Raw genomic sequence first — 12,559 nt, 5'->3', positions numbered from 1 at the left:
TCTTTGGCTCTGTAGGTTTCAGCTGCTAAACACCTGCCTGGACTCCCACACAGAATAAACTCTCCTCAAACACACATCTGGCACCATCCACACCTAACTGCCTTACACAGGCTCCAGGGGAGCAAAGGTTCAAACTTTGGCCTCACAACCTACAGGGAGGCAGAGCAGTGACGTATTCCCATTCATCCAGGTCTTCTGTGAGGGGGGAGTGTGCCTAGCCTTAGAACTGCACATGTTCCAACAAGGTGAATAGGTTAGACTGCACCCTGTTCACCTGATAACTTCCTGGTTAGTCTTATTGCCAGTACTCCACTCTATCAATGAGCTTGTCAATTCAACTATTTATCAGATCATAACTCCCCTGTGCTGCTGCAACACTGCATTGCACACATTGCACACATTTTCTATAGCTGTGAGCTTAAACAAGAAAAGACAGGAGACGTTAATCACTGACGAAAATCTAAAATCTCCGGCCGAGTATGTCAAGAGTCCGATTAAGGCGCTGAACCTCTAACTTCACCTGATGCTGAGTCATCAGTGTGTGAATGTGTGTGAATGAGATATGCATGTCCAGCCCTGAGTGGTCGATTATGTAAATGTGAATCCATTTACCAAATTAATGACAGTACATAAAAACCCAGAACCTGCATTTCTTAAATTTTCCCTTGTGACTTTTCAATTCAGCTCATTTTTTTTGTGTAAAACCAAATCATAACATACATTACTTGAGAACCCAACAGTTCCCACAATTATTAAACACTTTTGTGACTGTAGGGAGAAAAAACTCCCTCATTAACTGGGAGAGACTCGATGTGGGCGGCCAACTTCCTGAGTAGGAACAGTAGCTTTGTCAGACTGGTTGTTATAATAAAATAACAGTGATTTTTATAGATGTAATGCTGTTATTAATGAGAGCAGTACTAGTTAACAATAATAATAATTGCTATGTAGTGTCAGATCCGGATCCTGCAGTCCAGAGATACCTGAAGAATGACGGAGAGAGAGAGAGAGAGAATAAAAAGGAATGTTGTAAAACTGTAGAGATGGTGTCTGCCTCCCGAACCCAGATTTGGAGCTGGTTCCACAGGAGAGGAGCCTGATAGCTGAAGGCTCTACCTTCCATTGTATTCCTACAGACTCTAGGAACCACAATTGAGCCTATATAGGGAGCAAAGGGATCTTTTGGGATAGTAGGGTGCTATAAGTTCTTAAATATATGATGGGGCTTGATTATTAAGGGGTGTGCATGTGAGGAGCAGGATTTTGAATTCTACGCAGCATTTTGGACCAACTGGAGGTGAAGTGTTTAGGGCCAAGTACAATGACTTCAGTTTTATCAGTTGAATGTGTATTTGAGTACTACAAAGAAAACAAACAGAAACCAGGCCAGCGATAAAGTTTTAAGTGTTTATTTGTGAAGAGCTTCAACAACATCAAAAAGAGGACTAAAGGTAAGAGCACTGGTGGTAGATGTTGCTCAGGGTGTGGGTGGTCATGGTGGTGGTGGTGGTGGTGGTGGGGGGCAGCAACTCAAACCATCATTCTTCACATCTGACATTATTTGAACAATCCACTTTGGCATGAGGGTCGACTCCTATCCTACATGGTTGTTCATTCCCTCTCTGCTACAATCCTTCAATTTATATAATACAACTGAACCTAAGTCATAGAGAGTGCAGTGGACACTAACCTCAAGTCATGCTGCTGGAAAAAAAACAAACCTGGAAGGCAAACTGGGAACATGCCCAAAATCTCTTCAACTTTCCAGTAAATAAATTACTTTGTATCACCATAGGAAAGTGACATCACTGGCACCTGACTTTGAAAGACAATGTGCCAATGCTGGAGATTTCAAACCCGGGAGGAAGGATCAGTGGCTCGAATTAAAATAAAGCCACAATTGAATAGTCTGCTGAAGAGAAACGCTGACATGCTGTTACAGTTAGCAGAATTTGCAGTTGTTGTCATATCTTGTGGCTGTTGCTAAAGAAATCAGAGTTATGGTTCCTTTCATGTCTCGTCAGTGAAAAGCATGTTCAGTTTGGAAATAAGTTCCCGGGTTTTATGGCCCAGCACTGGAACTTTGTCCTTCAGAGGAGGGCGTATCAAAGGTGGGTTGGGGGGGCTCAGGCACATTTCCCCAGGACATAGTACTCATGTGTCACATATTCTACAAGTTACACTTGATTAACAACAAAATGTTCTCCCTTTTCGCAGCAAGGCCTTTGCTGGAGGACCGAGATCAGCGGAGTGACGAGGTTACAGGAAGCGAATTCCTGCTCCGAACTGGACGCCGTCACATATCCTATCACAGGAGAGAAGAAGAAAGACAAGTAATGATCAGACAGGAAGCGGTTTATGTAATGAGGGGTGTCTTTTTCAAGTTGTTTCCTATTAACAGGAAGCATTTTGTGCTCTGAGCACTTTGCGTTTTATACTTCTTTTAGGAGCTTAGAGTGCCTTGTGTATTTGCAAGAGGGCTCAGAGAGACGCCTCAAACAGACAAGAGTTCCACTTGGAGCAGAAAAAAAGAGTCGGACGTCATTTGTATCATTTTGTCAACATGATTAAATGAAAACTGACTAACTCATGCTTAGCCCATAGCTGCAGTTTGATGTCAGCATGGTAACCTGTTCATGGTAATTTGATACAGGCTGATGGTTAGCAAGTATGTTCTTACAGTGTTAGCATGGTAAGATTTGATAATTGGCACTAAACTCATAGTGCACCTTTGACTGTACTTCACCCTGAAGAGCACTAGAATGTCTGGACCACATGTAACCCATAGTTGATAAGTTATTTCAGTGTGGACCTAAGTGGTGAACTGTCTGACAGACACACTGTAATCCACAGAGCCAGGGCCTAAATCAAGTGAACGGTCTGTTTTCTACCCTCTTGTGCTTCACAGTACAAGTTTTACTATTCACATGTCCACACACACATTCATTCATTGCATCTATGTTTAGCACTTTCTCTACCACAAGGCACAGCCGTCAGGGGCAATTTGGGGTTCAGAAGTTCAGTTTCTTGGCCAAGGACACTCGGCACGCGTAATGAGGGAGAATTGGATCAAATTCGCCAAACCTCTGCTCTACCATCTGAGCCACAGCCACCGTGGTGAAAACACTGTCAGAGTTGGTGAGACTTAGTCTAGAGCAGGACTCTTACCTGTCTCCACTCTGAACTCCCATGGGCACGCAATAGTTGAGCTCCAGTCTGGCGATGTTTCCAAGGCGCAGCACGATGCCTGCTCCGTATGACCAGCGGATACACTCAGCTAGCTTCTGGAGGTGTGCCCGGGGACCTTCACCTGCACAACAAACACTCATTTTTATATCACTTTTTAAAGTCTACCAACCACTCCAAATATTCACCCTTTCAGACACATTCACAATCTGATCAGCCTGGTTATAAACCCCCAAACATAGGCTTCACATGTGTCCCTGAGTTATTCCTGTGTTGTCATGATCTTCTCAGAGGAATGTTTAAATAGTTTCCATTCCAACGTCCACAAATATCAGCAAAAACTTGATGAGATGTGTTGGGATCCAACTTGAATTAGACCAACCAGTCAAGTTGCCGGAAATGTGGTCTTCACCTTAGCTTCTTTTCTGGAGTTTTGCAAAACATTAATTGACCTTTGACATTTCAGATCTCTCTGTCATCACTTCATCATTGTATCCTATAAGACATTTGGGCCTTGGTTTGTCACTGTATTTTTTGAGGTCATATTGACATTTGACCACCAAATTCCAATCGGTTCTTCTTTGAGTCCACGTAAATGTTTGTACCAAATTTGAAGAAATTCCCTTGAGTTGTTTCTTAGATATGAGACGGGACAGATGGACGGATGTAGGGATGTAGAACCTTTTGAAGAAACATTTCATCTACATTTGTACGTTACTATTTAATAGTTTTAATATAATAATAATCATAATGACAATACATTTTGAATGCACTGACCGTAGTTGAGGTTACAGAGGTTGCCCGCGTTGAGAAAGAAATGGGTCCTGAAAAGGTCTCCGAAACCCCCCTTGCCTGGTCTGAAGGGCAGAGGTGTGTAGAGGTGCAGGCCACCAGCCCAGTATGCCTCTCCACCCAGATAATCACCTGGAACACACAAAGGAACCGGGTATCATGGGACATATCTCTACTTAAGTTCTCTGTGTCTAGTGGTAGTGATTAAAGCTACATCAGCACCTTACTGTATATCTACCTCTGTGTATGAAAGATGATTTTAAATAAAATTGCCTCGCCTTCACATCCAGGGCCCAGTGAATCAGGTCTGTCTACTATGTTTACTTTAACATTTGGACTTATTTCCAGATAGAATTCACAAAACTGTAACTTCTTCAAATGTTTCTCTCTCTGACACAATATGTTACAAAGGTTTTTTGTTTTTAACCACACATTAGCCATTACCCTCGAACTACACTAAATGTGGTTTGGAGCTTTCCTCAGACCACAGTCACCACATTACAGGGCTAACGCTGATACGGTCCTATTTTAAGTCAGTGAAATAGGATCTGTGAGTCTCCAGCTGCTGAAGCTCAATATAAATCAGCCAATCACATCACTGGGGTCAGTGCTCTAAACCAGCTGAGCCAATCATAGTGATGCTTCTTCCGGAAATCATATTTATGACTATTTATTATTTATATATGAAAGAAACAAATAATACAAAAGATGTTTGTATGACCGCATCAATGTGATGCAATTTCATTTCTATTCTTCTCCATCTCAAGTCATAAAAAGCTTCATTGGTTGGAAAAGATGCTTTGACAAAGTCTAAGAAACTTCTCCCACCAAAATACCAACTCTGCTGGTGCTGCCTCATTTGAATGAACCTCGGACCTGTTTTTTTTCTTCTGTCCCTTGTTTTCTATTTTCTTTAATCCTCTGCACCAAAGCACCAGACAGATGAGCAGGGCAAAGCTAATTTCAAAGTCAAGAAATTACCAAAGGAGTCAGAGAGCTGCTTTGAACAAAGCCCAATACTATAACTTAGTGGTCGACCTATATGTGTTTTTAACATTAAATGGTGATATTAAAACAAATATTATGTTGTTTTTACTTTGCAACAATTATTAATGAAATAGAATTATAATGATGATAATAGTCTACTCATTAGTTAAAATAGAAAATCGAAATCAACAAACTAAACTCTGTCAAAAAGTTCTCCTTTAATGTCTGCAGATATTTTCAATTCGTCGGTCAGTTTATACAATACTTTAAACACTGGTGTTCCTGGTGCCCAGTCTGAAAGCCGAATAGGCTGTAGAACTACTCCTCTCTGATAGAATGTACTGTATTATGTACAAAGTCTTGTTAGATGAAGTATGTGAGAAATACTCAGTTCTTTATGCATCTGTTCATTCTTACCTCTGACAAGCTAATAAAATATTGTGTGTTGTAACGTTACCCCTGGTTTTTTAATATAGAGAACCAAGAACAATTAAATATATTTTCGTTTAAAAACAATTCTATGATTGGCAGACAGTCAAAACAGTTTTTACCTTCACTCTGTGGTCCAATACTGTACATCCCAAATCCTCGCACACTGGTGGGACCTCCAAGGTAGAACCTGGACCAAATACACACACGTAAACAAACGAATGGACGGCACAAGATGAAAGAAAATACAGAACATTTAAGGTGACAAATGGTGATTAATTAAAAACTTGGTTATTTTAGACTGTTTTAATGATAGCTGTATGTTTTTATTCCTTTCAATGCATGTTCAGAAATTTTAAAGCAGTTCATGAACATTAAATCATTGAGAGCCAATGTTTGTTCTTATTGCATCAAGTGATTTGCTGACGTTTTTGACAGAAGTCAGGGATGTGTCACTTGGATAAAGGAGACCTACCTGTCAGCGATACAGGATGATTGTCCTCCAATGGGACAAAGCACCCCTCCCCACAGAGAAGCAGACAAGACCTGAGAAGATATGAAACTTTACCTTAATACACAAAACCTCTAATTCAAAGCTTTCAATAGATAGTTACTGTTTCTCTTTGCTTAGCTGCCCTCTGGTGGTTCTTTAAAGGTAAACACAGTAAGCCAGCACAGCATCCACAGAATCCATTTGTACACTGGCACTTAGCGTGTATCAAATCTCCTGACTAAAATCTTTGTAGCAGCTTTTTGAAGCAAATTAAGTTGACGCGGTCTGACTGGTGTCTTACCGAGTCCCAGAAGAGGCGTCTGTTGAGCTGCAGCTCAAAATCCTCTTTCAAGAAGCTGGCATCTCCTCCTGTGTAGCCGGCCAGCTCCTGTGGGGCAAACACACCTCAGTTTCATGGTTCTCACACTGCACCCAGCTGTTGTCAGACAATGACGGGTACAATTTCTGTGACATTCAGCCTCCCACAACAGCTAAACCTATTCTGAGCTTGTCCTGTACCTCCATTTATCTTTTCTTTGTTATATCTAGCCCTTAAACTTAAAACTTCTTTCAAGGGCAACTTGAGAACACATTGACTAAATTCTGTATACACAGTTATTTGGACAATATTAACATTAGTAGTTTTTGTTTTGTTAAATGAAAATAGACCATATTTATAAGTTTTACCCATATTTGAATCACGTGTCTAAATGAACTGTAAACAAAAAACAACTACTGGGTGGAAATTAATAATGGCAATAGATCAGGACATTTATCAGTGGAAAAATACAAATGAAAGTTGACCTGGTTGATCCGGAGTAAGGCACCTCTGCTAGGGAAAATGGCAGAATTCCTTGAATCGATCGACACAGTGTGCTGCAAAAAAAAACAAAAACATGAGAAAAACACCTTTAGAATCGTGCAGAAGAGAAGAAATGACACAACAAAAAAGTCAAATATTCTTGGGATACTAGAGCCAGGAGAAACCTCCAGGTTGTACCATGAGGGCAGATTTCAGCGAGTGTCCACTCTCCTCTCGTACGGCAAAGGAAGCGCTGCGAGCCAGGCAGCCCAACTCCCTCCACACACCCTCCCACTTCAGCGTGTGGTTAGTCACCCCGAGAGGAAACTGTAGGAAGAGGGAGAACTATGGCTGAAGTGGAAGTCTTATCATAGGGAACTCTGAAACTGGAAACTTTATGGTGTATATGTATATATTAATGTATTCTCAGTGCACTCATCTCTGGTCACACACACACTCTTACGTTTAGTTCTGCCGACATGCCTCTGTCAGTCTCTTTTAAGGAGCTCCAGGGGAACTGACCGGTGACTTTGTACATGTTGAGAACGAGGCTGAAACAGAGAACACCTCCTTTGAAAACTCTGTGGTGATACATTCCTCCTTTTAATTAGAATGTGAGATGTTTCTTGAAGCAACTTCAAGCACTGTAACTGTTAAGGTGTCCCCAACAAGATGCCATGCATGCATGTTTTACATTTAATGAGGCAAGACATGCAATGGTAAGTGGTCCTTACAGAAAAGGAGTTACACAGGTAACCACAGTGAAAGTACAACATCCTGATTGTTGTCTATTCCAACTATCAACAGGATCACGTTTTACTGCAGCTTCCTCTGTTTAAACTGCACGGATGGTTGTTTGTTTTGGATTTGAATTATTCTTCTCACCCTTAAGTTTATGAGCAAATTGGCTGTTGCAGTTTTATCGGCCAACAGGGATAGAGCATACGTGGGATCTGTGGGGACATACTTGCGTTCAAAATGTCCCGCCTGGGGCTTGAAGAAGGACAGGCCGTAGGATGTCTCCTTGGTGCCATATGAGAACTGGAAGGTGAGTTTCTCAGCTCGACCCAACATGTTCGGCAGTTTCACACCCAGTACCTGGAAAACAGGAGAGAGGCTTACACACACTGTTACACACAATGTAACACATGTTGTAACACACGCTGTTATAATGTGCAACATTTCTGAGCCACTATGCGTGACAACGATCGTATGCAAGCATTTATTTAATATTACTTATGTCCTGATTCGATACTATCGTGAAAACTGGCTACCAATTCAATATATATTGCGATGCTGTTATTATAAAGTAATGAAGCAACTAGCTCGTCTCTGAGGAAGTGACCATGTAGTTTTAGTTCTTAAGAAACTGTTGTGAAAAGTTAAATATATGTCAAGAACAAATCAGAGAACAATATGAGTGACATGAATCCTATGTCAGGACTGGCCTTCTTACCATGCTTCCTTCATTGTTGCCAACCATGGTGTTGTAACTTCCTGTCAGTCTCTTGACCTCTGTCACCTCAAAAGTTACATCTAGACCATTGGGCAGAGCATCTTTACCTGAGGATGGAAAACCAACTTGGGTGAGGAAGGTTTGTACCTGAATATCCATCAGCTGAGAGTGCAGCGACTGTCTCATACACAACTCATCTCAAAAAGCAAGAGACAGTGAAAATGCAAATAATAATCGTGGGCACTGGGAGACAGATGAATTCACACATCACAAGATACCTTCAGACGTATCGATAAGAACCTCCACCTCATTGAAGATTCCCAGGCGGAGCAGCTTCTGTCTGGCAAGGTGAGCTTTTTTCATCACCTGTAAACAAGACCGAAACCCAGTGATGCACATAGCACTTCCACTTCTGAGCATGACACTTTTCAATCAAGGCAATGTGTGCAACAGTATTGTTTTGTCCTGAAGCCGATCAGCACTTTGCTGCGCAGTACAGTCGCACATAAATACATACATCAATGAGATTTTTGGCATGGAAGACGTCAGAGATCTCATAGCCGAGCAGATCCTCTTTAGTTCTTCCAAGACCCTGAATGTTGACATGTTGAACCACCACCTGCCGTCAGAAATATAGAATTTGTTTTCATATCACCTTCATTCACAGTATGGTTGACAACAACTTTAAATGTGTCACCTGTAAAAAAAAATGTAAACCTTACACTTAGTACACGCTGTAAACTTAAGTTGAGCTTATTATAAACACACGTTACTGTTAAATCTATATAAATTGATAGGTATTGTGTTCTTCTACAGTTGCTCAATACTACAATTTTTTACTTTGTACATAAGAGCTGCTGTGATTATGCTGATACTACTACAACTACAACTCACATCTTTATTTTCCAGTATCTCCTGCTTTGCCTCGTGCTCCGGTTCTGGAGTCTCCACCAGGTCATCAGAATTGACACCAAAGTCCCGGCCATGCATCGGGAGGGTATCCAGACTCTGCACCAATGACAAGGACACTGATGTAAATGACACTGCCTGGGCAAATGCAAAGAAACCTGACAGAAATTGTAACAAATCCCACCTCGTCATTGGTAGTATGCACACCGAGGAGTCAAGTCTGCTCAGTTGTGAAACGGAGGCCGTGAAAGTGTAACAGTTACACTTTGTAAAAAGGCTGGACACAGACCAGTACAAATACATGACTAAGTATGGCAGCTGTCATGAAAGAGAACGGGCGGCAGACAGTGGGTGGGGCATTATGTCAGGACTCTGCTGGTGTCTCATGCCCGACACCCAGAGAAAGTCACAGCACATGGTGAGTCAGGTCAGACAGCAGTCCACAGATCATATAATAGATGATTGGTATAGAACTAATCCATTATTTGGTATCTTAATAGGCCTTATAAAGTGGAAATATAAAAATGGTTTGCAAATGAAATAATCAATAGATAAATAATTCAAATTAAAAAGGGTTAGAAAAGTATAAATCAATCAAGTAAATAATTTAAAAATACTGGCCTCCTCTCTATGGAGGCCGCCATGTTTTTTTTACAGTAGCCCACACTGGACAAACTAAACTGAAGGCTACCTCAGGTTCACGTCCATGTTTGGAAGGGGAGGGTGAGGTGAGGGGTATTCAGCTGCAACATGACACTTCACCACTAGATGTCACTAAATCCTACACACTGAACCTTTAAAAGAGATAAATTACTGGGTTCACAAACACACTCATTTTGTGTGTGCTAGTGTGTGCAGCTTTCTATAAACAGCCAAGGAAGCTGCCCTTTGAAATGCCTGATTCAAAATATTTTAAACGCAGTTTAAAAGGTGAAATAGTGGAAAATTCTACTATGATTGTACTGTTTTATTTTTGTTAATGTAACCCCCTTTCAATTTATTACTATTAATCAATGAAATGAACTCTTTCCTTGGTATTTAAGTCGAATTATTTATAGATCGATACATTAATTTGTATACAAATGTATTAGTGCATCGTTTGTTGTATAATTAGTTATAACTGAAATGCTTTATTACTTTTGTGATATAAATTAGTCAATAAAATATGGAATAAAATATTGACTTCAGGTATTTTTTGCTGGATTTCCGCCCATGTGTACGGAAATGATGGAGGTAAATAAAACCAACACAAGCAGTGCAGATTTCTCTATTTATTACACTGTTTGATCAAATGTCTTAAGATATTATTCTCTGTAAGTCATCAGGAGAAAGGAATGATGAGTCAAACATGGCCATGCATGAGAAGTCAATCCGTGTTGTCCGCATTACGGACAATCACACAGTGTGGAGACCAAGTTAAACCCTTTTCCCATCGCCAGTTCAGTGTTTGTCTCAGACATTGTGGAGGAACACCGAGTACTGATGCTGGGAGTCTGCAGCCTTCACCACTCACCGGACAGGGAGGTCATGGCCAAAGATCCCCGCACAGCCGCACCGGCGGGCGGAGAGAAGACCTACCTTAGCATGGACAGCCCCCATGGTTGGTATCCGCTCCTTACAGCCTCTTCAGCCGGGGCTAGCTTCTCTGCTCGACGGAGAAAATGGAAAATGACAACGGCTACTTTCTCCAGTACCAAGCCCCCTTCAAGGGAGACGCCATGACAGTCCGTGAGGTGTGTTCGAGGACTCTTCCTAGGGTACGTCAAATGAGACTCCGGTAAGCAGGACAAGCGCGGTACACTTCATCTCCTCACACACTCCTTACGTATCGAATGATAACTGTAGATCCATGTGCATCATTTCAGTGGGAACACTCCTGCGTTTATAGTAAAATGTCCCTGCCAGAGAAAATAAATCTGTTTCGTTCTGTGTTGTTTCGATCGTCTTTTAAAAGATTAAAGTAGAAGAAACGACCTCACAGAATAGATCATCAGCTACACAAGTAGTGGACAAAGCCTAAATAATTCAGTTACATAAATTAACACGGACCAAGAGTAGGAAGAAGCCACATGCTTGTTCCGTTCTGTCCTAAACCATCAAACTAAAATCACTAATACACCTCCACTCTCCCACTCGTGTCCTTCCCTGTAGGCTTCTTACATGCCTTCCAATCGTTTGATTTCCTCCCTCAGTCCACTCCACAAAATCCCCCCCCACAGACCGATGTGCACATTACTTTTTAAATTAGAGTCAGAATAACGATGTTTCATATTTGTTTTATTTCCTCATCAAGTTGTACATAACCCGCTCTCTGTGCAGAAACATAATGTATAATGTTACCCATAAATCAGACCTGTAAATAATGAAATGTGTTACTATGCAGTCTGTGATCGAGTGTTTGTTATTGAACATTATTAAGCATTACTGTACAGACGGCCTTTGGCCCCAGTGGCCAGCACCATATCCAGAGAAAGTTTCCGACAAATGTGTTGCTCTTAAAGGCATCACCATGTCGTCTGTGTGATTGGATAGAAATGCATTGAAGTGGGTGGGGCCGAAGTCGCTCTTACGTCTTGGAGGAGCTTCTCCGGCAGATGGCGCCCTTTCATTTCCCTTCAAGCAGAGCGGAGACTGGACACAACACTTGTACTGTGCACCATCATGTAGTTCGGTGTGAGGACAACGTTTGTTCGATCCCCGCTCAGCTCCATCCCTGTAGGTGTGCTTGAGTGTTGTAGCCTGTAAAATGCACCAACATGGCTTGATAGACATAGTTGTTGGCTACACTGTGTTTCCTCCACTGGTCAAGTCTTTACATCTCAGAAAATTTACTTCATGGTTTGCTTTAATAATTTATTAATAATAAAAGCACAACTGACTAAATCTCAACTAAAGTGACCTGAACATGGGCCTTTGAACTTGGTTTGACTCAAAGTCAACAGTGAGGAATATGTGTTACTACTATACTTCAGTTCGAAGGACTTCCCCATTACTAGCATCACACTATTTATTGTTTAGAAATATTAGACATATTTATCTCAAAATCTGATTCTGTGAAATGAAAAGATGGTTATTGAGCTTTGACATGAATTATCTTGGTGTCATATGCCCCCATTGAACGTGCCTCTTAAAAAAAAAAATTCCCAGACCCATTTTTATTTATTTACTGTGAACAGTGCTTACAGTATTTACGCTATCAGGGATGTGCTGTTTCGGGAAACCGAGGCAAATTAAATCAAATGGTTTTGTTTGGCCCCCTGAGGGCCCCAACCCCAGATTATACCTCCTTCATCTATCCATCTCATCAGTCGTTTTCTGACACGACATTCTCCGGTTTGCCTTTCGCACAGGAACAATGCAGCAGGAAATTGTCCCAAATCTCTGTTTGCGCGGTGGAGGTCGCTGTGTTTATGCTTACAGCACATCTACACCTTATCGCCGCGTATTACAAAAGGCTCTCTTGACATCTTCCTCGTTGTCTTCTACATGTATGACACCACTTGTT

The 12,559-nt window shown here is 41.4% G+C and overlaps 1 protein-coding gene across 1 annotated transcript; it reads right to left on the bottom strand.

Annotated features, from left to right (window-relative positions):
• Window positions 1-1,393: 1,393 nt before the first annotated feature.
• samm50l (sorting and assembly machinery component 50 homolog, like) lies at window positions 1,394-10,806 on the bottom strand. Its single transcript, XM_047338620.1, has 15 exons — window positions 10,633-10,806; window positions 9,040-9,153; window positions 8,663-8,764; window positions 8,424-8,511; window positions 8,146-8,252; window positions 7,657-7,787; window positions 7,153-7,240; window positions 6,888-7,016; window positions 6,692-6,763; window positions 6,189-6,275; window positions 5,870-5,940; window positions 5,517-5,584; window positions 3,964-4,110; window positions 3,169-3,310; window positions 1,394-2,305 (listed from the first exon to the last, which is right to left on the bottom strand). Exons 1-15 carry the CDS (start codon window positions 10,651-10,653, stop codon window positions 2,260-2,262), a joined length of 1,413 nt encoding a protein of 470 aa, XP_047194576.1. The 5' UTR covers window positions 10,654-10,806; the 3' UTR covers window positions 1,394-2,259.
• Between the last annotated feature and the right edge of the window lie 1,753 nt (window positions 10,807-12,559).

This window comes from Hippoglossus stenolepis, chromosome 22 (assembly GCF_022539355.2).
Source record: "Hippoglossus stenolepis isolate QCI-W04-F060 chromosome 22, HSTE1.2, whole genome shotgun sequence".
Taxonomy (NCBI): domain Eukaryota; kingdom Metazoa; phylum Chordata; class Actinopteri; order Pleuronectiformes; family Pleuronectidae; genus Hippoglossus; species Hippoglossus stenolepis.
Note: the sequence above shows the minus strand (reverse complement) of the source record. Positions and strands in the feature narration are given on the sequence as shown.

What these genes read in the sequence shown, in the direction of transcription:
- samm50l (XM_047338620.1), bottom strand. Translation starts at nt 10,653, where the DNA reads ATGGGGGCTGTCCATGCTAAG. An exon ending in TCATCCTGTATCGCTGACAG is followed by an intron (nt 5,585 to 5,869) that starts GTAGGTCTCCTT and finishes TATTTGGTCCAG; the next exon opens with GTTCTACCTTGGAGGTCCCA. An exon ending in GGAGTTCAGAGTGGAGACAG is followed by an intron (nt 2,306 to 3,168) that starts GTAAGAGTCCTG and finishes CTCCTGTGATAG; the next exon opens with GATATGTGACGGCGTCCAGT.